This window comes from Chenopodium quinoa, unplaced genomic scaffold (genome assembly GCF_001683475.1).
Source record: "Chenopodium quinoa cultivar QQ74 unplaced genomic scaffold, ASM168347v1, whole genome shotgun sequence".
NCBI classification, from domain to species: Eukaryota; Viridiplantae; Streptophyta; class Magnoliopsida; order Caryophyllales; family Amaranthaceae; genus Chenopodium; species Chenopodium quinoa.
This window is the reverse complement of record NW_018743391.1, coordinates 468,459-491,403: the sequence shown is the minus strand read 5'-3', so window position 1 is coordinate 491,403 and position 22,945 is coordinate 468,459. Positions and strand designations below refer to the sequence as shown.

Here is a 22,945-nt window from a genome sequence, read left to right as displayed (position 1 = left end):
AATAAATAAAAAATAAATTGATGCAATTATTGCTCTCTCTGATAAGTGACAACAAATTGCTCCTGAAAATAAATTCACAGAAAAGAATTTGCATTGTATTCATTTATATTGAAGTTTAAATTAAGGTTACAATGAAAACTAGAATCTTATGGAGGAAACAAAACTTCCAATATACTTTGTACTACAAAAGCTCTACACTTCAAACTTTCCTGGTCTATCCCTAGGTCGTGTACAGTAACTAAGATCAATGATAATGACAATTTTTTTGCACTCGTTGAAGAATCGCCCGAGACCCACAAGCGCAGCGTGAGGAAACATATGTACACAATCCAAAATTTGTGTAACAATATATATACATCCATGTCCCAACTATCAGGTTCTGTCAAAGTTAACATGATGCAGGTTCATCACAAGCTTCACTCTGAATTTTACAGCCAAAGCCACTTCTTTTAGGCCATTAATATGCTTTGACGATGGTACAAATTGAAGGTCACAACATTCTATTGCGTGTATCGATCATTGGAGTTCTCTCCTGCAGCTAAGAGAACAAGGAAGCAAAATGCAAAATGAAATTAGCAATCAATTTAACTTTGGAAGATTCATTTAGTGAAGGGTATGATATAAACAGGTCCTCAGCCCAAATAAAGGTTACTCTCTAGACCTTGACTGGAGAGAGAGAGAGAGAGAGATAGAGAGAGAGAGAGAACCTCAATTGGTATGCTGCTTTCAGAAGGGAACCAATGCATAAGAACTCCCAAATGTGTCAAAGCCGGCATCAATTTAAACAGGATAGGAGTGGTAACCTTCAGTAAAAACAAGATTTAGCTGCAGAACTAGGTTGTAAAAGCTAGACAAGCTTTTTAGGCACTGTAAATAATCATCAGGAAAAGTAACAGTAAATGTTATCAGAAAAAGCTTACCAAGCTAAGAGCAGTTGTTCCAAGAAGTAAAAGATACATTGTCCCCTATAAAAATAAAATAAAAAATCTGTAAGTCGCATTAAAAAATAACTATACAGGAGGAAAGTTGCTGCTAGCCACCTTTACTGAAATAAAAGAGAAAAAAAACTGGAGTATTCCCAAGTGGAGGATGAAAAGGCACAGCCCCAAAAGAAATGAGTAGAAATAAACAAACTCATTTTGATGCATCCAGCTTTTAGCATTATTATCTCTACCAATGTAGCCTAGCAGAAACTACAAGTAGCACTCTAGGAAATACCACACCAAGCAAAAGAGGCAATGCAGCACTGAACAAATGCTATCAGAGTAATCAGACAAAACATGCACAAAATAGACTATTGCTGCAAGGGCTTGGGAAATTCATTATGTATACAACCTTAATCTTCACCATTCAAACTAACAAACAAGTTTGCCACCAAAGAAAAACTTAATGATAAAAAAAGCAGGATCATTCATAAATTAAGAACAAACACAGGATAGAGCTCAATACTAGAAAGACCTTTCACAAATTTGGAATACTTCTAACCGTTCTTGGTGTCAGCATTGTACTAGAGATACCCACCACATTTCAAAAAGGAATATAAGGAAACAAATAGCACTGTGATAGTGTTGCAAAGCCCTTGATTTTGCCAAACAATCAAAGAAAACAGATACAGCGAAAGCGTTTTTTATTTATATAGAAAATGATATTGAAAAATGGAAAATATTTTGCAGAAAACAAGGAGTGCCCCAACCTTAACAAGAATAATTGTCTATCAACCACATTGGCAACATTTTAAATATACTCTAGATAAACACCAAATTTATGCAAGGGATTCTCAGAATAGAGAACAAAAAACAGATTAATCATCCATTACCAGTTTCCAGCCACACATGTCCCCAAAATAGCCAAGCAAGCTGATTTTCAAGATATGAATATACGATGCAAAAAAACAAACCTTATGTTTTTTATAAAAAAGAGAATACCTCGATAAGGTGAAGATTTGAAGCACGGCTTAGAAGAACAAAAGCGAATTCTCCAATTTGAGCAAGTGACAATCCAACCTGTTTGTGTCATTTCAACATAAGTCAATTTTGTGCAAGCTCTCTACCTTTATAATAAAAAGAACTTCAGAAGCTATACTTACAAGAAGAGATGTCCTGATACTGTAACCAAAAGCCTTAGTTATCACAGCCGTAACAGATGTCTTAAACACCACAACCAAAATAACTGATGCAACCAATATATCCACATGAAGCCAAAGAAATTGCACACGTATCAGCATTCCAATGCTGGAAAGGAAAAGAGCAGCAAACAGGTTACGAATTGGCTCCACCTGCAATATACGATTTAAGAAACAAATACTGCTCAAAAAGGCTTCATGTACAAATATAGCTCAGAAGCAAACAGTAAGTAACATAAATAGCAAATTAGTTGAGCAGACAATTATTGCAGAAGCTTCTACAATAGTGACTCTGAAATTTTATCTGTTTTCAGAATTGACAACAGCTGAATTGAATACAGGCATTTTTCTTGGTAATGTAGCCCAACATAGGCAAGCTTATAAATGAACTACATCCGAATAAATGAATTCTGGTTCATATACAGAAACATACCTGGTCCAAAGTGTGCTGCGCAAAGTCCGTTGTAGAGATCATGACCCCAGCTACAAATGATCCCAGTTCTAGACTAAGACCAAGCTTATCACTGCACTGGAAAGACCGTAAACAGCATAAATGAGCACAACCGATATTCACTGATTCTATGTTTAAGAAAAAAAAAAAAAAAAAAAAAAAAAAAACCAAACACTGAAACACCGACTTTCAATTACATCCAACTCCAAAGAGTGAAACCTTCATGTTAAAATAGCAACATATTATCCAACAGTAATCTCTCACTTAAAGGATACGCTGATACAGTAAAACAAATTCCCACAAACAATTGTTCTTTACCCCAAACTCACTTAGGATCGATATGACAAAATATGAAATTTTACAGTATGTCACTAGTAGCCACCCACATAAGGACAAATAGTCCAAACAACCACAGGTATATCAAGTAACAGAGTAACTAAATTCGTGACATTGAACTAGTACATAAACTACAAAAAATTCTTCAGAATAACACTTGTCATAATTCTATATGTCATTACAACAGAGAGCTCAACTTTCAAACCAATGGTCCAAATGAATAGCATATTGGTGTTACATTAAAGACTTGAAATAAGATAATAATAAAAAATTTAATAAAATGGACACTATAAGATATCCCAAATTTGGTGATGCAATTGAAACATTAGCACACAAGCCATACACAAAATAAATATTTCAGAATTGACAACATTAAAAGCCAGCATAAATTGGATTCTATTAAAAGCCAGCATTTGTTTATGCATAGATGTACATGCACAAATTATTATTAATATTTAAACTAATTTGTCAGAAGTGGGAATTATTTCAGGCTGGAGCAAAAAAACACAAGAACAGATCTTATGGAAAAATGATTGTGTTGGTAGTACTCACCCAAGCAGACAGCAAGCAGAATGCCACCAAAGCAAGTTGATAAAGTTCATTTGTCTGAAAAAGGGAGAGAAATAAATGCCAATCGACGTGTTTAATTGAAGATGGTAAATTGGATAAATAAATTAGAAAAAAAAAGGCGAAATATAGTAATAAGAAAAAAAAAGGGGGGGGGGAGATGATAAGATACAAGTTGATCATGTGTACTATATTTTGACAATTACTGAGCAAAAACCAACTAGAAAAGCATGTGAGTTAAGGACGGTAGACATCAACCACGGTCAAAAACAAATAAGGTTGATAATCATTGTTATAAGCCTATCAAAAGCCTCACATAACTGATATGTTTACACATATACAAACAAGTAAAATCCCAAAGTAAAACTATTCTTAATCGTCAAACTACTAGATACCTACACACGTGCGAAATCCTTGAAATGTTATCAATGTTTCCTTTTGCAGATATATCTACATCTACCACCCAAGATCACACCTCCGTCCACACCTCCGTCCTTAGCCACTTTATTCAAAAAGTTAAAACAATTAAAGGGTTTGATTATACGATGCTCATGTTCAGACTTCAGATAAGAATATTTAGGGAAAAGGAAGGGGCGAGTAAATGAGGGATCCGTATTCCCATGTCTGGATATGCACGGGGCTAAAAGAAGGAAAGAAAATGGAATTATAGGGATCCATTTTCATTCCTGTTTATATAAAAAAAACATTTAATTGTTTGGAAATTTTGGAAAAAAAAATGAAAATCCTCTTATTATTTTTCCTCGCCCCTCCCCTCCCCTCCCTTTCCCTTACCTCTATTTATTTCTTTCCCCTCCCTTACCCCTACGTTGCAATCCAGATAATTGTTCAATTATTACCACCAAATGAAACTATGAAAGTATGACCAACTAATTAGTAAATGCTGAATTACTGATAAATATTAAAGCATCTGCCATGAGAATCAAACTCTCCAACATCACATAACAATCCTCAACATACTTGTGACTGTTTTGTTGTGAGAGAATTTCGATTAACATTTGGGCTCCTTGGTTCTCCCACAAAAGCCTCTTCAATGAAGAACATTTCAGGACTAATGTTTGAGGAAACCCACACAATATAATGCTTCTTAGCTACCAAATTTAGCCTTATGAATTTATGGTCCCTGTGACCCCATTAACTGCAATTGACCAACAATTTTTTTATTTAATGTGAATTCAATTATTAATCACTGCTAACTCAGGAAACTTACAAGTTTGTTGTTTCAATAATTATTTTGACAGTGAACAAAATATGATCACTCACCTGAGATGACAGCTGTATCATCAGCTTTAGGAAACGAGGTATAAATGACCATGTTAATATAGATGCAGTTGCGAGGTAGAGAGACAAGATCAACAACCTGAAATTAGAAGTCACATAAATAGAATGATTAAAAAAAATGTAACCATCAAATGAAGTAAAAGTAGGGACAAAATATTTCGAGTTAGAATCATAGTTTTGGATGTGGAAGTTTGATAACAAAGTAATCTTGCAGACTGCATAAAAACTTACAATCTACCCATTGAGGCAATTCCCATCAGAAGGCCACTGTTACCACCCATAACTGGAAGCAATGCAAAAAATAACCCCACAGCACAATCCTGAAATCTCTCAAAGCAGAATAATAAACAGATATGAAACAACTAACTCAAGATCCAACTTCAGCAAGAAATTCAATTTTAAATCACCTGAAAGATAAGTATCCCAATAGCAACTTGGCCATGTAGAGCATTGTTCTGGTTTCTTTCTATCAAAAATTTCACCACCTAGATAAAGATTTACAGTGGAAGATTGTCATGTGATGAATGCAGCCACATTATAAAAACATAATAAACCGTCAGGCTACAGCAAGAGTACACAAGGAAATACCACAGCTGTTGATGACATAGAGAGGAAAGAACCCACAAACACCCCCTCTGACAATTTTCCTCCACATATCTGCAGGGATGGTCATATATTATCACCATAACCACTTCAACATCAAATTTACGAGTAAATATTAGTTCAATAAAGTACAAGTTTGAATCCTGAGACTTTACCATAGCAGTTATGCCACACAAAAACATGAATACGATAATTTGAAGCATCCCACCAAGAGCAGATACAGGCCCTACTGCTCTGAGCTGCACCAAACTACAGTTAATACAGCTTCTACCATAGAGTATGAACACATTTGTGGTTTTAATTTATTTATGTTCATTTGTCAAAATGAACACATAAACTTATTGTAATGAAACTCTCCATCAACAAAGTCAAATTAACAGCAACAGCAAGAACACAGATAAAAAAGTAATCAGGAAAAAGAATTCTTGCCTTGGTCATGGAAAATTCCAATCCTAAAGCAAATAGAAGGAAAACAACACCAAACTGTGCAACAGTTTCAACCTATACAGAAGAAAACATGTAAAACAAATACAGAACGGTTAGATGGCTGAAGAAATAAGTTCCCAAAATGTGGTAAAGCTAAACACATTTAAAAAGAGAAACCATCAGAGGCAAATGGATTAGAAGCTACATGAAAGAAAACATTCCGCTATACAAGTCTCTCTTCTCAAAAGGTCACATTTTACTGTCATACACAAAATATAGGAAAAAAGAAACGTTCTATGTTCACTGTTGTACAATAAACTATATATTTCCTCCCTACATGTTGTCTTTAAAATACTTCCGTGGATTTGATGAAAATGAAGTAAAATATGATATTAAAGCAACTGCAAAAGCTGAGGAAGAGCACGAAAAACTAAATATTCGCAAATCATACGAACAAAAGCTCACGACATATTATAACAGAGCATGGCAAGGAATTTCTAATATTTTCTCCGTTTCTTTTTAGTTGCTACACTTTCCTATTTTGGAAATTTTTAATTAGTTTCTCTCTCCTACCCACATGGGTCCTTATTTTTCTCTCTATCTCTCACCTCTTAAAAAAATGACTAGGAGACCGTGAAAATACGAGTGTAGAAACTAAAAAAAACAGAGGAAGTATATTTGTAAAGAAACAAGGCAGTCTGACTTCACCTGAACCATTTCACTGATACAATTCAGACCCCCTGGCCCAATCATTGATCCCGCAAGGAGGTAGCCAACAATAACCTGCATTCGGTTATGAAAGCGAAAGGCTTAATACGCATAAATGCAGACAAATAAAATCCATTATCTAGATTCTAGAATCAACATCTCCCCCCCCCCCACCCCCCACCCAAGCAGGAGGTAAAAAAAAGTACCGGTTGTCCCAAACACGAAAAGATAATCCCTCCAACGGCAGCAGATACAATCAGTATAACCAAATCTGAGATTAACCTGTTACAAATGCAAAGCAAATACAATTTGTAAATCCAGCAAAATTGATATCCAAAAGAAAATGCACCACATAAATACCTAGTTATGTTCGCATAATAATGAGTAGCTTCAGTTTATTTGAACTGAAGAACAAAAAATATAAGGACAAATATAGTTGACAGATGTAAAAGACAATTAATCACATACCTAAAATCTACTTGAAGAATTGGATATTTTGATTTCTTGTTAGACATCACAAACACATTATCCTGCAGGAGGACAATGTAATGAGAGTTGTCCAAAAAAAAAGTCCATAATAATCTGAATATATTATTTGCAAATTCAGAACAAGAATGCATCCAAGTTTGGACTTTGGAGCACCTTTTTATCAATCAATGTTGCCATGTCATCAGACTCTTCATTATCCAAAGAGAAAACATCTTGGATCTGAAAGGCCTTTGTTCCACTGCCACGGTAATGTTGGCAACACAGTAAAGAATAAGAATCAAAATACAAAAATAAACAAAGCAAACTACGCTACTTTACCTTTCTCGCAAGAATATATATATATATATATATATATATATATATATATATATATATATATATAAACGCCTCCAGTTATTTTCTTACTTTGCTTCTCCTGTCTCATTTTTCTTGCCTTTTTCGTGAGAAATTTTAGCAACAGTCTCAAGCTCAGCCTATTGAGAAAGAATAAAATAATTAACATCATGCTTAGCCACAACTTCATATAACTTACAAGTGTATACTAACTATTTCATATGAGAGACATGACAGACATACATTTAGTTATAGAGCAGTAACAAAATGACATTCATAATTAAAAAATAAATAAATAAATAAATAATAAATAAAAACTTTGCCCTATGATGTTAAAATAAAGTAATGAAGACAGATGTAACTATGCAATGGAGTGTATGAAGAAAGGGCATTACCATATCAATACCAATGGGACTATTAAAAGGGAGTGTGAAGAAAGAAATTAGGGGTCATTTGGTTCAACAAAATAGATTGGAATGGATTGGAAATTCCATATCATGTTTAATAAGTTTGGTTATAACTGGAATGGATTTGTATTTAATTAGAATTTGTATCTAGGGTGGTATGGATTTAGAATCTTAGGGGATGAGGTGGGGATGAGATTGTAAGGAGTTGGAATGGAGTTAAATACTAATATATAAGGTTCCATAGCATAAAATGTCCAACCCAAACCTAACATTGGAATGGATTTGAAGCCATTTCAACTCATTTCCCTAGTGGATGATCGGCCCCACCCAAAATGAGAAATGGTGCTTATAAATAGCACATAAGTTCTACGAGGAAATGGGAAGACTTTGTTTAGGGGCAGAGGAAGTAATTGCTTCATAAAAACTAGATACGCTATCAAATTCCATTCAAGTTTACAGAGATCACTAAATTGACATTTGACAATAAAATTATGTAGATCATATGGCGCCAAATACATATTAGCAATTAAAAATTTTCAAAACCCTTACTATCTTCCTCTAATCCAGCTATCCACAGGATAACATGTCACCTTGCATATACTTTACAAGATAGACAACATTAAGTTTGGACATCGGACTGTAAATACATATGTTCATCTATCGTTCATTAATGATCTAGAAAAGCTAAAAATTGCATGACGAAACTTATTTATTAATCAGAGAATAACAAGCCCATCTCGCTCTCCCCTGTCTACTACAGTCCTAAATGAAGTCACCTAGATGCCAGATGGCATGCCAAATGCATTATAAACAATCGGCTTACTGTTCATCATCATTGTGATCTTACATAAGACCCTAATAGTCTACCGACTACACTCAGCAGTTCATTAATAGACTAGGGGGAAAAGTACATCATGTGCAGAATACTTAAGATGTTAAAGCAGCCAGACCACATTGTACGATTTTAATTTAGATACTTTCACATTTCATGTAAGCAAATCCGTTCAAGCATAAAGCCTTGTAATAAATACTGAGTATCTAACAAGTTTAAAAATAACTATTATAAACTATTGAAATCAGAACCAAGAATATGGAGGCATTGTGGAATGTGGACCTACTTGCTTGTCAGCTACACTGGTGTTGAAACTACTTCCATCAGAGCCTGAAAAATACATCATAAAAGAATTTAAAATGACATCATCATCATAAAGTGATCAGGAAAACAACATCAACATCAATTAACTGCAGACCTTAAAAGTCATTAAAATTTTAAGTGAACATGGTTCTATAAATTCCTTGAAAAGAGGACCTTGTGGAAACTGAAAACATAATTTGGATGTTGAACAGTACCCACAGAATAACAAATTGATAAGTTCCTAGACACAATCTAGAGATGAAGCAAGAGTAAATATTATTTATTTGACAATAAAAATCACCATATCCAGAGGTATTTGTGGTCTCAAGTGATTTCATGGACAAATTAGAGTAACAAGTTCCCACAATAAACCTATAAAAAAATAAAAATAAGTTTGGGAGGGGTTGGACTTTGGAGATTAAAGACACTTGAAGAGGAGTTTGCACAAATAAATTAGGACCTACATTAAATACGAATATATCAAACCATCATATATGAGGTTTGATATCAGCTAGTATCAGCTTAAATCTTAATTATAAGTCACAAAGCAATCACTTCCCTGAGTAAAAGGTGTTAACTCCAACAAAAACTTTAAAAAGAATTTTCAGAACTGAGCTAAAAAAGCCAACTTTTCAGCTTTGGCTAATACAAAATTAATATTAAAAAATTGAAACAAGAGAAGAAGAATTCCTAAAACAAGGCCACAAGGGTCACAATATGCTGCACGGCTGAACCACCACCAAAAATTGACCCTTCCATGATTTGTCATATTGTCTACACAAATCTTAGCATAAGGCAGGATCGCAATATAAAAAATAAATAAGATATACGGTTTGTTTGGATAGCAAAGTGGAATAGAAAGGGAAGAAACGGAAAAAGAAGGAAAGGGGAGGAATGGAGGGGGGGGGGGGGGGGAGAAGGTAAGGTTACATTTTCCCTCCAAATCTTTCTAACATTGGAAGGATTTGGTTAATTAAAAGAGAAAGAAAATGAATCCTTTCATTTCCTTTCCTTTCCCTTCCCCTCCTATCCAAAGAAGGGAGGATGAATACATTCATTTCTATTCTTTTCCTTTCCTTCCAATTTTCTCAATCCAAACAATGTGATAAAATCACCCTGTAATTGAGTAAAAGTCACCCTAAGATTCAATTTATATGTAAAAGTCTCTCCATCAGCCCATCCATTGTTCAAATTCATCCTCACTCAGCTAGATAAACATAACAATGTGATTATGAACATACATCGTCAAAGTTCGTCAAAAAGCAACACATCCAAACACAATCACAGGAACGGACCAAGGAATTCGCCACACTAGCCATATCAGCCAAATGCATCCGAATAAGCTCCCAATTAAATATACTCACTCTTAGTGTTCATTCTTGCACCGTGAAGTAGTAATCATGCTTAAATCAAATCATATTCCTAAAGTCAAAATTACCTCAGACATTACATACCAATGCAATCAAATGCAACACTAATTCAACTACAACTAAACTACTTCAACTCAAATTATAACACAATATCAGAGTAACAACCCAAACAAACACCAATTTTCTCAACTTTCATCAATGCTAACACTATAATTCAACATTCAATTAAAATATAACCTGAAATCCACAAAAACCCTAAAAACAAACCAAAAAAACCAAAAATCATCAAACCTTCAGGCTGATCATTCTCAGAAAACTCCTTCTCCAACAATGATCGATCATCTTGGCGATAGTACCCTCACCATCAGGCGGCGTAGAATTGAAGATATTATTACCATAAAATCTCTCCCGCATTTCCTGGTCAGATCTCGCGCAATTACAGAAATTGACGCCGATTTCAGCAACCATTAAAACTAAAACAATACAAACCCAAAATCTGTTGAATCTCCAACTGAAAAAGGGTTCACATTCGCCATTTTCGGAAGCAAGAAAGATGAAGGAGGGTTGAATTTTCTCTCTCCTGAAATCCGGCGGAAGAAGAAGGGAGGTTGGAATGAAAAGGGAGAAGAAAGAAGGAAGTTTGAGTTCGTTAAAAAAATTGGAATTGGGAATTTGAAATAAAATTTAATTGGGATTTATGATGTTAGCGGGATCACCATTGGTTGCTTCAAATGGCAACGATGTGTACCTTTTTCTTTTTTCCCTCTCGTGTATTTTGACTTTTTTAGGTGCAAATCTAACTCCTTTTCAGATTTTAATTAATTGCCACATCAGATTTTATATTAAATTTAATTATTTTTTTTAATTTTAATTTATTTTAAGATTGCTTAAGACTCAATCAGATTTATCTCTTCAATCCTAAGACTTATTTTAGATTTCTTTAAAATATTTATTAACTTTTTTTTGTCTTTTGAGAATTTTGCATGATTGGGATCCATATTTTGAAGAAAGCTATAATATTGTACGTTGTTTATATTTTTTTTGTAGGATTTTAAAGAAGACAAATAAATGATAACAAAATCAATAGGATATTTAGCTTTTATAATACATATATAGAGTAATTTTATTATGACTAGGTACATACATGATAAATATTAAAAACCAAAAAACAATAACAAAAAAATAGGATAATTTAAATACAAGATAACTTAAATTGATAATTGTTATGATTGGTATGTATTTATATTTTTTTTCAACAAGATAAGTACATAGTTAAGATAAAATAGAACAAACAATGATTTTTGCATATAAAAAATTAAAACCAACGTACATATCTATAAATTTTTTTTGGAAATAACGTACATACATTTTTTTTTAAACAATGTACATAGAATTCTTTTTTTTTTTTTTAAGAAATGTACATAGATTTTAATGTATTTAAGAAATAAAAAATAAAAAAAAAAAGGTTTTTTTTTTTTTATCAAAACACTGTGTTTTGATGTATATATAGGGAAAACACGGTGTATAGTGTGTAGAGTTGAGTCTTAAGTTGAGTCTTGAGTTTTGTTAAGACTTAGATTCTTAAATGCATTAAAAAAATAAAGTCTTGTCTTAAAATCACAAAATCAAAAAATGATGATGTCACCCTGAGTCTTAAGACTCAGGGCTAATCTTGCTCTTACATGGTTGTTGAAGCTACTCGGGTAATTATATTCTCCCATTTGGGTAAATACCTCTTTTAAATACGATAAAGGAATCATAATCACTGTTATCTCTAATGATGACACCTGCTGCTACTGAGTTGTTTTTTAGTGAACTGTCAAAGTTGAGTTTAAAAGAGTTTGAGGGGGGTGCTTCCCAAATAACCTGTTGTTGTGGAATGGAATGGGTATGGGTTTGGGATCTCTACATAGGTGATCCCAAGTTTAAAAAGGTATTTGTGAGAGTGCGACATTGCCACTCGTTGAACGCAAATTACGCTCTGTGGAAAGTTTGAGGGATATCTAATGTTTCATTTCGAAAAATAATAGAATTTCATTCTTTTCGTATGCTCCATAATAAAAAGATAAACTTTGTAAGAATTGAGTTGTTCTTTTTGAAGTTGTTTAGGGTGGGTAGCAAGTCGTCATGTATTATATGAGAAGTTTCTACCGTAAATTAGTATAACTATTAATTTTATTACATGTACTATATAATCATGACATTTTTTTTTAAATAAACTTCTCAACTGTACGTTCTATAATTTTTTTATTATGGGGTTGTTTGGCAATCGATGGTTGGTTGCTGGCTGTTAGCTTGTTTGACTAGCTGGAAGTATTAGCTGTATAGGTTGACTTTTTAAGTTATTGTTTAAGCCGGCTGTTTACAAAAGTGTATGGTAAAATTATTAATGGTTGTTAGCTGTTTATTAGTGATAAAGTGGGCCAACAAGCCAATAGAAAAAGCTGCTCTTATTAGCTTTTGGCTTTTGGCGGAAAAGCTAGCTTCAAAGCCAACTACCAAACATATTTTTCTGGCTGTTTGACCAAACTAAAAAGCCAAAAGCTAGACAAAAAGCCAATTGCCAAACACCCCCTATGTAATTTTACATAATGGCCTTGTTTGGCAATTGGCTGCTGGTTGTTGGTTGTCGGCTAGTTTGATTGGCTGGTTTGACTGACTGTTTGTATTGCCTTTTTTGTTGGTTATTTGACTTTTTATTAGTCTAAAAACATGTTTGGTAAAATTGATTGTTGGATGTTATTAGTAACTTAGGTTGCCAAAAGCTACTCCAATTAGTTTTTTTTAAAAAAAAATTTGGCTTAAAAGCCAACTTTTCAGCTGGCTGAAAAAGCCATTTACCAAACACAAATTTTGAATGTTTGACCAAATGAAAAAGCCAAAAACCAATAAAAAAAAGTCAATGAAAAGCCATTTACCAAACAAGCCCAAAATATACTAACTTTACCCTTTATAAGCAATGATCATATGTAGACGGACAATCTCATTCAATAGCTATCTACCTTGTGCAATATGGATTAAGGAAGCACAATGACCCACAACTATGTTCCGAGGAGCTACTCAGAGAAGCTTTGAGGCTCGAGACCTTTGATAATCTGACTGTCATAGTTATTTGTTTCTCTTCTTGTGATCATCAGAATAAAAGTCGCTCAATGTTCAGGAGTCCGGGGTCTGAACGTAGCCTCACAGTGGAGTCCTTGTCAAAGCTGAAGAGCTTCATAACTCATTGATAAGTAGAGTGTCGCTAACATATTTGTTGAAATACATGCTTGCATTTTTGTTAGGGGTACACAATAGAGTACTAGAGTGTTAATTTTCCGAATTCTTGTGGAGTACCTTTTTAAGCAGATTATTTGTTCAATTGATTATATATTTTTCCTCTGTCCGTTTGACCGAAGTTGCATACACTGGTTGATATCTTGATAAAAATTTTCTATAAACTCATCATGTGAGCTGAAGTTAAAATCATTTCTTAAAGAAAAGTTGTCAATACTTTTCGTCCCGTACTCGGATAGTCACTAATCTGTTTTAAAGGTCAAACTTTGAAAATTCTAACTAATAATTCTTGTCGACAATATTATATACAAATATATGATTAAAATATTGTTAGTTTCGTCTAAATGTGTAATTTTATAATATCGGATCAACTTAATATACTTTTTACTAATACGCAATTCAAAATATATCGGGATTAGATCAACCAAAGCACGATCTGAACAAAAAAATTTAGCCCACTACCTCCAGAGCTCGAATCGTATTATAGTGTATCATGAGGTCCTTATGTTAAGATGCGTTGATGTCCTTGATGATTAAGACCCCTCATTTCTTAATTTTTTTTTTTTTTTTTTTTTTTTTTGGTGTTTAGAGAGTCATAAGAGCGGGTGATGAGAATCGATCCCAGAATCACCTGAAACCGGGAAGGGAGGTATAACCACTTGAGCTATTCCCACTCTCGTTTCTTAATTCTTATCTAAGGACACGAGAAAAGGGTAACAAAATCTGAAATTGCCAAAAAGAATGACGTGGCGATGATTGATCCACTGATAACTCAAATACATGATCAACAACAAAGAGTGTGCTCTCCACACGTTCAAAATAAATACACTTCTTCATTTTACTCATTATATGATTTATATCTTTCTTTACTATTTTGCCATCCTTTCTAAATAAAACAAACAATTTTTAATTCCTTTCAATAAATAATGGCTTCTTCTCTTAACATTTTAAGTAATGTTAATGGGTTTGGGTGCACGAAACCATCAGTTGGTTCACAACAGAGAAGAAGGATGGTTGTGGTAAGGGCAGAAACAATTAACCCAGAAATCAGGAAAATGTTGGATATACTTTGAATTATTTTGAAAATAGATAATTATCAAGAAAATGGTCCATTTATTTTGAAAATTAGTTTCCCATGATCAAGGAAACTAACTATCCATTATCCCACTAACTTAGAAAACCACCCATAACAAACACACGTAAAGTAGGAGTTTTTGATGGCAAAACTTCCTATATATATGTAATTCAACGTGAGTCTCATTCAAGCAACAAGGTCACTGCATCCAACTCTCAAAAATACATATACACCATCAAAGTGAGAGTGAGGGTCCAGCACCAAAGTTGAGAAGAGATTGTTCACGGTTTCGGCGTCGCGACGAGGTTGTTCGAGTCTTTGCCTTCCTCGTAATTAATTTGCAATGGCTGGAGGTATACTAATTAATTATCGCTTCCGCAATCATGTTTTGTATGTTTACAATTCAACCTATAAACATGTTGTTTGCTGTACATGATTTACATTTGGTATCAAGAGCCATGTTTTCCTCTGCCTTGCTTAGTTAGAATCGTCAATATTTTTTTACATGCTGCTTAAATTGACGATGCAACAATCTCGATTGTGTTGGGCGATTATTTCATATATGCTACTGTATAATATGTTTTTGGATAAGGAGTATGCATGAAAGCTATGATTTTAATGTATCACTACTACTTGATGTTTCTGTGTATATCGTATTCATCATCACATATTTATATTTTTACATATCTTTTTTATTTATGTGTATATAAAGTATGGATATCCCCTCTGCATGCATTGTTTAATGTTTATACAATATATTTGCATTTATCCAGTTACATAATTATAGTATGTGATAAATTAAAATAAAAGGAAAAGGATTTCTATTAGTGCTATTGCGGTAAAATCATTTTCATATGCAACGCATTAATAGTCAGTATGATAATTATTTGCATACTTTATTAATCTTGTAATACATCATTGTTTAAGGATTTTGTTATTCATTTTGGATCAATTGGATAATGAATTAAATTGTGTAAATGTCAAGTGTGTTAAGATTTTATTATTTAGGGAGTAGCCACAACATCTCTATTTATTAAAATTTTATATAGAAATCACATGTGGAAACTAGACATTTGTTTGTAATTAATCCTCTATGATATAATAAGACTTACCCACAGGAATTTTATTATATTAGAATGATTAATTAGAGTGAAGTATTGAACTTTGTTTCTTAAATGTCCCACAGGAAATTAAGAAATTGATACAATTTAATAGCTTCACTGTTTGATTATTATATTATGTTTATCTAATTGAGTAGAACTTTAGCCCACATGCAAGTTTTATGTCACTAGATTTATGTATTTACATGATTTACATTGGTAAAGCATGATTTTATTTTACAGTCTATATTGATATTGAGCATTTTTATTTAATTTTTGCAGTAGTTTTACCTGGAAATATTTCTGATGTCAAATGTAACATTCCTGAACTAAGGGGTGATAACTATAAAGTGTGGAAAGAAAGAGTGCTGCTGCAATTAGGATGGATGGATATTGACTATGCTATTAGGAAAGACGAACCACCTGCCATAACGGAGGATAGCACTCAAGATGCAATTAGTCTTTATGAAAAGTGGGAGAGGTCTAACCGTCTCTCCGTTATGTTCATAAAGACTAAGATATGTACTAGTATTCGTGGTTCTGTCGATAAGCATACTAATGTCAAAGAACTCATTAAGGCCATCGATGAGCAGTTTGCAACTTCTGACAAAGCTCTTGCTAGCACTTTAATCATGCAGTTTTCATCCATGAAGCTCACTGAGACCAAAGGAGTGCGTGATTACATCATGCGCATGAGGGATATAACAGCTCAACTTAAGGATTTGGAAGTTACCATGTCTGACTCTTTCCTAGTGCATTTTATTTTGTGCACTCTTCCTAATCAATACGACCCTTTTAAAGTCTCTTACAACACACATAAAGATAAATGTTCAATTAATGAACTTATGACCATGTGTGTTCAAGAGGAGGGAAGATTGGCTATGGAAGAGAGTGAAAAGGTGAACCTCACAACTTCTGAAAAGAAGAAAAGGGATCACACTAAGGAAAAGGGAAAGGGAAAGATTCCAGCAAAGTCATCCATTAAGAAGGAGTCTACGTGTTTCTTTTGTAAAAAGAAGGGACACATGAAGAAAGACTGTACCAAGTTTAAGGAATGGCTTAAGAAGAAAGGTAATTTTTTAGCGTTTGTTTGAAATGAATCTAATATGGTTGATGTTAATTCTAATACATGGTGGATTGACTCTGGTACTACAATCCATATTTCGAATACCTTGCAGGGTATGACAAACCTAAGGAAACCAATGGGGAGTGAACATAACATCTATTCAGGCAACAAGATGAGTTTGCATGTGGAAGCAGTTGGGACATGCAGCTTAACTCTAAGTAGTGGTTTTATTTTGCATTTAGAAAGGACATTTTATGTTCCAAATTTCTCTAGAAATTTGATTTCAGTTTCAAGACTTGTACCTTTGGGATTTTCCTTTAATTTTTCAGATTCTGGTTTCAGTTTATCAAGTAATTCTGAAGTTATTGGTTATGGTATTTTGACTAATGGTTTATATTGTCTTAAGTTGCAAAATGATATCACTCATAATTCCATGCATGTTAATATTGGTTTTAAAAGATGTATTATGAATGAAAAATCCTCTATGCTATGGCACCGGAGATTAGGACATATGTCCATTGAGAGAGTTAAAAGGTTAGTAAAGGATGGGGTACTTGATACTCTAGACTTTGCTGATTTTGAGACATGTGTTAGTTGCATTAAAGGAAAGCAAACTAACAAATCTAAAAAGGGTGCTAAAAGGAGTTCTGACCTATTAGAGATCATACATACGCATATTTGTTGTCCGGACATGAACGCTAAAGATCCAAAATACTTCATTACCTTTATTGATGATTATTCGCGATACATGTATCTTTACTTACTTCATTCCAAGGATGAAGCTTTGAACGCCTTTAAATTGTTTAAGGCCGAAGTAGAGACACAATGTGGTAAGCACATTAAGATCGTGAGATCAGATAGAGGTGGGGAGTACTATGGTAGATACACCGAGAATGGACAAGCATGTGGTCCGTTTGCAAAATTTCTTCAAGAGCATGGGATTGTTGCCCAATACACCATGCCCGGTTCTCCGGATCAGAATGGTGTAGCAGAAAGAAGAAATAGGACCTTAATAGAGATGGTGAGAAGTATGCAAAGCAATGCTACACTTCCACCATCTTTGTGGATTGAAGCTCTTAAGACGCCAGCGTATATATTAAACCGGGTTCCTTCCAAGGCTGTCTCTAAGACGCCTTTTGAGTTATTCAAAGGATGGAAACCGAGTTTGCGCCATATGCGCGTTTGGGGATGCCCGTCTGAAGTAAGAATTTACAACCCACAAGAAAAGAAGCTTGACCCAAGGACTATTAGTGGGTATTTCATTGGATATGCCGAGAAGTCTAAGGGATATAGATTCTATTGTCCATCTCATAGCACCAGAATTGTGGAATCGAGAAATGCAAAATTTCTTGAGAATGACTTAGTTAATGGGAGTGATCAATTTCAGGGCAATGTTCCTGAAAAGGATCGCATTGAAGTTCCAACTTCTAATTCAAGTGATAAGATGGTTATTGTTCACGTTCCTCAAGTTCAACCGGACGTAAGACAACCAATAGCCAATGAAGTTCCACAAAATGCTGATAATATTTTAATGGATAATAATACAAATGAGGAACATTTGGATGATCAACACATTGATCAAGTTCCTTTAAGAAGATCCGTTAGAGTGAGAAGATCAGCTATTTCTGATGATTTTGAGGTGCATTTACAAGAACCGGATTATAATGTTGAAGCTGACAATGATCCAATTACGTTTTCACAAGCCACAAGTTCAAAGGATTCAGACTTGTGGATTAGTGCCATGAAAGATGAGATGAATTCTATGACGTCTAATAAAGTTTGGGATCTTGTTGAATTGCCCGATGGTGTAAAAGCCATTGGATGTAAATGGGTCTTCAAGACAAAGAAAGACTCATTTGGCAACATCGAGAGACATAAGGCTAGACTTGTTGCTCAAGGGTGCACTCAAAGAAAATGAATCGACTACTCGGAGACCTTTTCTCCTGTATCGAAAAAGGATTCTCTTCGAGTGATTATGGCATTAGTAGCTCATTTTGGCTTTGAGTTACATCAAATGGATGTGAAAACAGCTTTTCTGAATGGTGACTTAGAGGAACAGGTTTACATGAGACAACCTAAAGGATTCCTCTCTGAAAAGGGTGATCATTTGGTTTGTAAGCTTAATAAATCCATATATGGACTGAAACAGGCTTCTCGCCAATGGTATATGAAGTTCCATGAAGTGATAACTTCATTTGGTTTTGAAGAAAATATCATGGATCCATGTATATACCACAAGGTTAGTGGGAGTAAGATCTGTTTCCTTGTGTTATATGTGGACGATATTTTGCTAGCAACTAATGATAAAGGGTTGTTGCATGAGGTGAAACAATTTCTTTCAAGTAGTTTTGATATGAAAGATATGGGTGAGGCATCTTATGTCATTGGCATTAAGATACATAGAGATAGATCTCGATGTATTTTGGGTCTATCTCAAGAAGCCTACATCAACAAAATACTTGAAAGGTTTAATATGAAAAATTGTTCGCCAAGTGTAGCATCTATTGTAAAGGGTGATCAGTTCACTTTGGACCAATGTCCCAGGAATGACCTTGAGAGGGAACAAATGAGAAATATTCCTTATGCTTCAGTTGTTGGAAGCATTATGTATGCTCAGGTTTGCACTAGACCCGACATTGCATATACTGTTGGAGTATTGGGAAGATATCAGAGTAACCCAGGTCTTGATCACTGGAAGGCTGCAAAGAAAGTGTTAAGATACCTTCAGGGTACCAAGGATTACATGCTTATGTATAGACGAACAGAAGATCTTGAAGTTGTGGGCTATTCTGACTCCGATTACGGTGGCTGCATTGACTCACGAAAATCCACCTCAGGATATGTGTTCATGCTAGTTGATGGTGCCGTCTCTTGGAGGAGTGCGAAGCAGACCTTAACTTCTACTTCTACTATGGAGGCTGAGTTTATATCTTGTTTCGAGGCTACCTCACATGGTGTTTGGCTAAAAGGTTTCATATCTGGGTTAAGAGTTGTTGACTCTATCATTCGTCCAATAAGGATGTATTGTGACAATTCAGCTGCAGTTTTTATGGCTAAAAATAATAAGAGTGGAAGTAAAAGTAAACACATTGACATAAAGTATCGAGCCGTAAAGGAACGTGTTCAAGAAAAGAAAGTGATCATAGAACACATTAGTACTGGATTGATGATTGCTGATCCCTTGACCAAAGGCATGCCGGTTAATGGTTTCAAGGGTCATGTAGAAAAGATGGGACTTGGTTCCGTCATGTGAAACTTTTACTTGTTTTATTGAAACCTTTTTCATTAAGTTTTTGATATTTCTTGCATTATTTGAATTTATGTACGTACTTTTGGAAATATAGTTATTTCAATAAGAAATGTCATTTTGTTTGACCTAGAGTGAACATGAGGTTTACTCATTAAGTTATATGAGTGGTGGAAAGCTGAATATATTGTGATACATGGAAGATTAGTTCTCGTCATTAGGGAATTTGTCGCTATGATTCATATATTGAGTTTTTCCGTTTAAATGGACCAAGTGGGAGAATGTTGGATATACTTTGAATTATTTTGAAAATAGATAATTATCAAGAAAATGGTCCATTTATTTTGAAAATTAGTTTCCCATGATCAAGGAAACTAACTACCCATTATCCCACTAACTTAGAAAACCACCCATAACAAACTCACGTAAAGTAGGAGTTTTTGATGGCAAAACTTCCTATATATATATGTAATTCAACGTGAGTCTCATTCAAGCAACAAGGTCACTGCATCCAACTCTCAAAAATACATATACACCATCAAAGTGAGAGTGAGGGTCCAACACCAAAGTTGAGAAGAGATTGTTCACGGTTTCGGCGTCGCGACGAAGTTGTTCGAGTCTTTGCCTTCCTCGTAATTAATTTGTAATGGCTGGAGGTATACTAATTAATTATCGCTTCCGCAATCATGTTTTGTATGTTTACAATTCAACCTATAAACATGTTGTTTGCTGTACATGATTTACAGAAAACTGAAGAGAAAGTTGTTGATTCTGTTGTTGCTACTGAGCTCTCCAAGAATATCACCCCTTATTGCAGGTTCTTATCCTAATTATTACTCTATTTCTTTATAATTTCATACACTATATTCTTGACTATTTGTAGAGGATCTTCACCCCATAAATGTGCTACCGGTTGTACATAAAATATTGTCTTGGCTTCATCTAGTTTAAGTTCGAAATTCTTATAACCTTTGTTGTTATAATTAAGTGTCTTCGGAAATTATCCATACAAAAGTAAAGTATAGGTTGATGGTATTTAAACTTGATGTTCAAAATTGCCAAATAATATTGTATTGTTATTTGAACATGAGAAATTGTATCCCTATTTGTTTAATGATAAGCCAATGACAATATAATAAGGATAGGATATAGATCTATTGGGCATTCCTAAGGATACAATGAACAAAAAGGCTAATTATAAAATAATTTAATTACCCCACGTATGGTTACATCTATATTAAATAGATACTTACACCGTAACAATGTTCTCATTTTATATCATCATTCACTTAAAATATCAACGTAATTCCCTTCTTAAATACTCGATATAGGGGTGACAATTGAGTTGTTAGGCTTGGATTAGTTTTAGCTATGATCATTCAATTATGGGTGTGAGTCTAATCAAATTAATACAACTGAAATGGGTTGTTTTCTTGGGCCAATTTTTGACAACTTCAGTTAGTAACAAGATAACCTTTTATTACGTGAGCCCATGTGAGCATAACATTTGAAGCGGCCCAATAATAACAATATGAATTTGGACTTCTCTGAGCCCACTAACACATGGCTTACTTTGCAGGTGTTGGAGATCAGGGACATTTCCTTTGTGTGATGGGAGTCATATGAAGCACAACAAAGCTACTGTTGGACCTTTGTTGTTAAAGAAGCAGTAATTCTGATTCATATCGATGATCTACTTTCCTTCTTTTTTTTGGTTGCTTTTCTTTTTGTTCGGATTTTGATTATTGTCACCTAGCAACTTATGCCTAGAGTTGTTTCCTCTTTGAGTGGTTGAGATTAAATATGCAACCGTATTTTGACAGTGCATGCTAATGAGATGTGAATCCTGTGATTAACTGTTTTGCGATAATGTTATTACTTGTTGTTGCTTCCTTCGTTCCAAAATTATACCCTGTAAGACATATCTCATTCACATGATCTAATATAACTATATATATATAAGTAATAACATTCTGGTATAATTAAATACGTAATATATAATTTATATATGTACATTGATCACTTGTCGTGTTCACCCTGATGGATATGATGGTTCTTGGTTCATGACCTGGTTATAGTGAAGCATATTATTCTTCACAAAATAAGCTTGTTAATTGTCGGTGGTGCCGAACACCGCGAGATGTACGTGAATTGTCTAAGTTAGAACGGTAGGTATGTATGTAGTTGCGTTGAATTTAGCTGTTAATTGGCAGCCAAACATAAGATTAAGTGAATTGAGTACAGCCCTAAATAGTTTTTTCTAAGTAAATTGACAGGCACAAGTTTGTTTCGTGACCACCTACAACGGCATGTGCATTATAATTTACCAAGATTATATTCTTTGACTCCAATTCCACCGACTAATTTTAATTGCTTCTCAGATCATTGAAGTGGTCGTGTTAGTCATTTAAAATTTAACAGAGTTACAAAGATCTTTGGTAAATTTATTGTTGTAGATTGTTTGATATTCCAATGTATACTATTTATATGCATATATATTTTAATTTAAAAAGCTATGTGCATATATAAATTAACTTCTAACTTTCTAAGCATTGCTTGTTTGTTACTCCGTATTAGAAATCTGCCTTTTATTTGTTTCAAACTACGTAGTATTGCATATTTATAGCACTTTAATTATCAAGCTAGTACCATTGCTCATCATAACTTTGAACATTAATATTCCAAAAAAAATAAAATAAAAAAACCTTAATATGAAGTATTATGAGATTTTACAATGAAACTAATCCAATAAACTACAATTTACTTAATAACCTTTTTTTTTTTTCAAAAGAAGTCATTTTTTATAAGTCATAAAAAAGTGTAAGTTAATAATTGTGAACCATTTTTGGGGTTTAGGGCCTATTCTCATTGATTAAACTGAACTGAAATGAGCTGAACTGAACTGAAATGAATATTTTATAAGAGAAGGAAATTA

The 22,945-nt window shown here is 33.9% G+C and overlaps 1 protein-coding gene and 1 pseudogene across 1 annotated transcript; one reads left to right on the top strand and one right to left on the bottom strand.

Moving 5' to 3' along the window:
- Positions 1–69: 69 nt before the first annotated feature.
- Positions 70–10,918, bottom strand: LOC110738560 (annotated as a pseudogene).
- A 3,030-nt stretch (positions 10,919–13,948) lies between these two features.
- LOC110738531 (CDGSH iron-sulfur domain-containing protein NEET-like) lies at positions 13,949–21,963 on the top strand. The gene is made up of 3 exons (XM_021918936.1): positions 13,949–14,577; positions 20,760–20,827; positions 21,590–21,963. The coding sequence occupies exons 1-3, from the start codon at positions 14,449–14,451 to the stop codon at positions 21,681–21,683; spliced, it is 291 nt and encodes a 96-aa protein (XP_021774628.1). The 5' UTR covers positions 13,949–14,448; the 3' UTR covers positions 21,684–21,963.
- The last annotated feature ends 982 nt before the right edge of the window (positions 21,964–22,945 follow it).

What these genes read in the sequence shown, in the direction of transcription:
- LOC110738531 (XM_021918936.1), top strand. Translation starts at nt 14,449, where the DNA reads ATGGCTTCTTCTCTTAACATTTTAAGTAATGTTAATGGGTTTGGGTGC. An exon ending in TTAACCCAGAAATCAGGAAA is followed by an intron (nt 14,578 to 20,759) that starts ATGTTGGATATA and finishes GATTTACAGAAA; the next exon opens with ACTGAAGAGAAAGTTGTTGA. An exon ending in AATATCACCCCTTATTGCAG is followed by an intron (nt 20,828 to 21,589) that starts GTTCTTATCCTA and finishes CTTACTTTGCAG; the next exon opens with GTGTTGGAGATCAGGGACAT.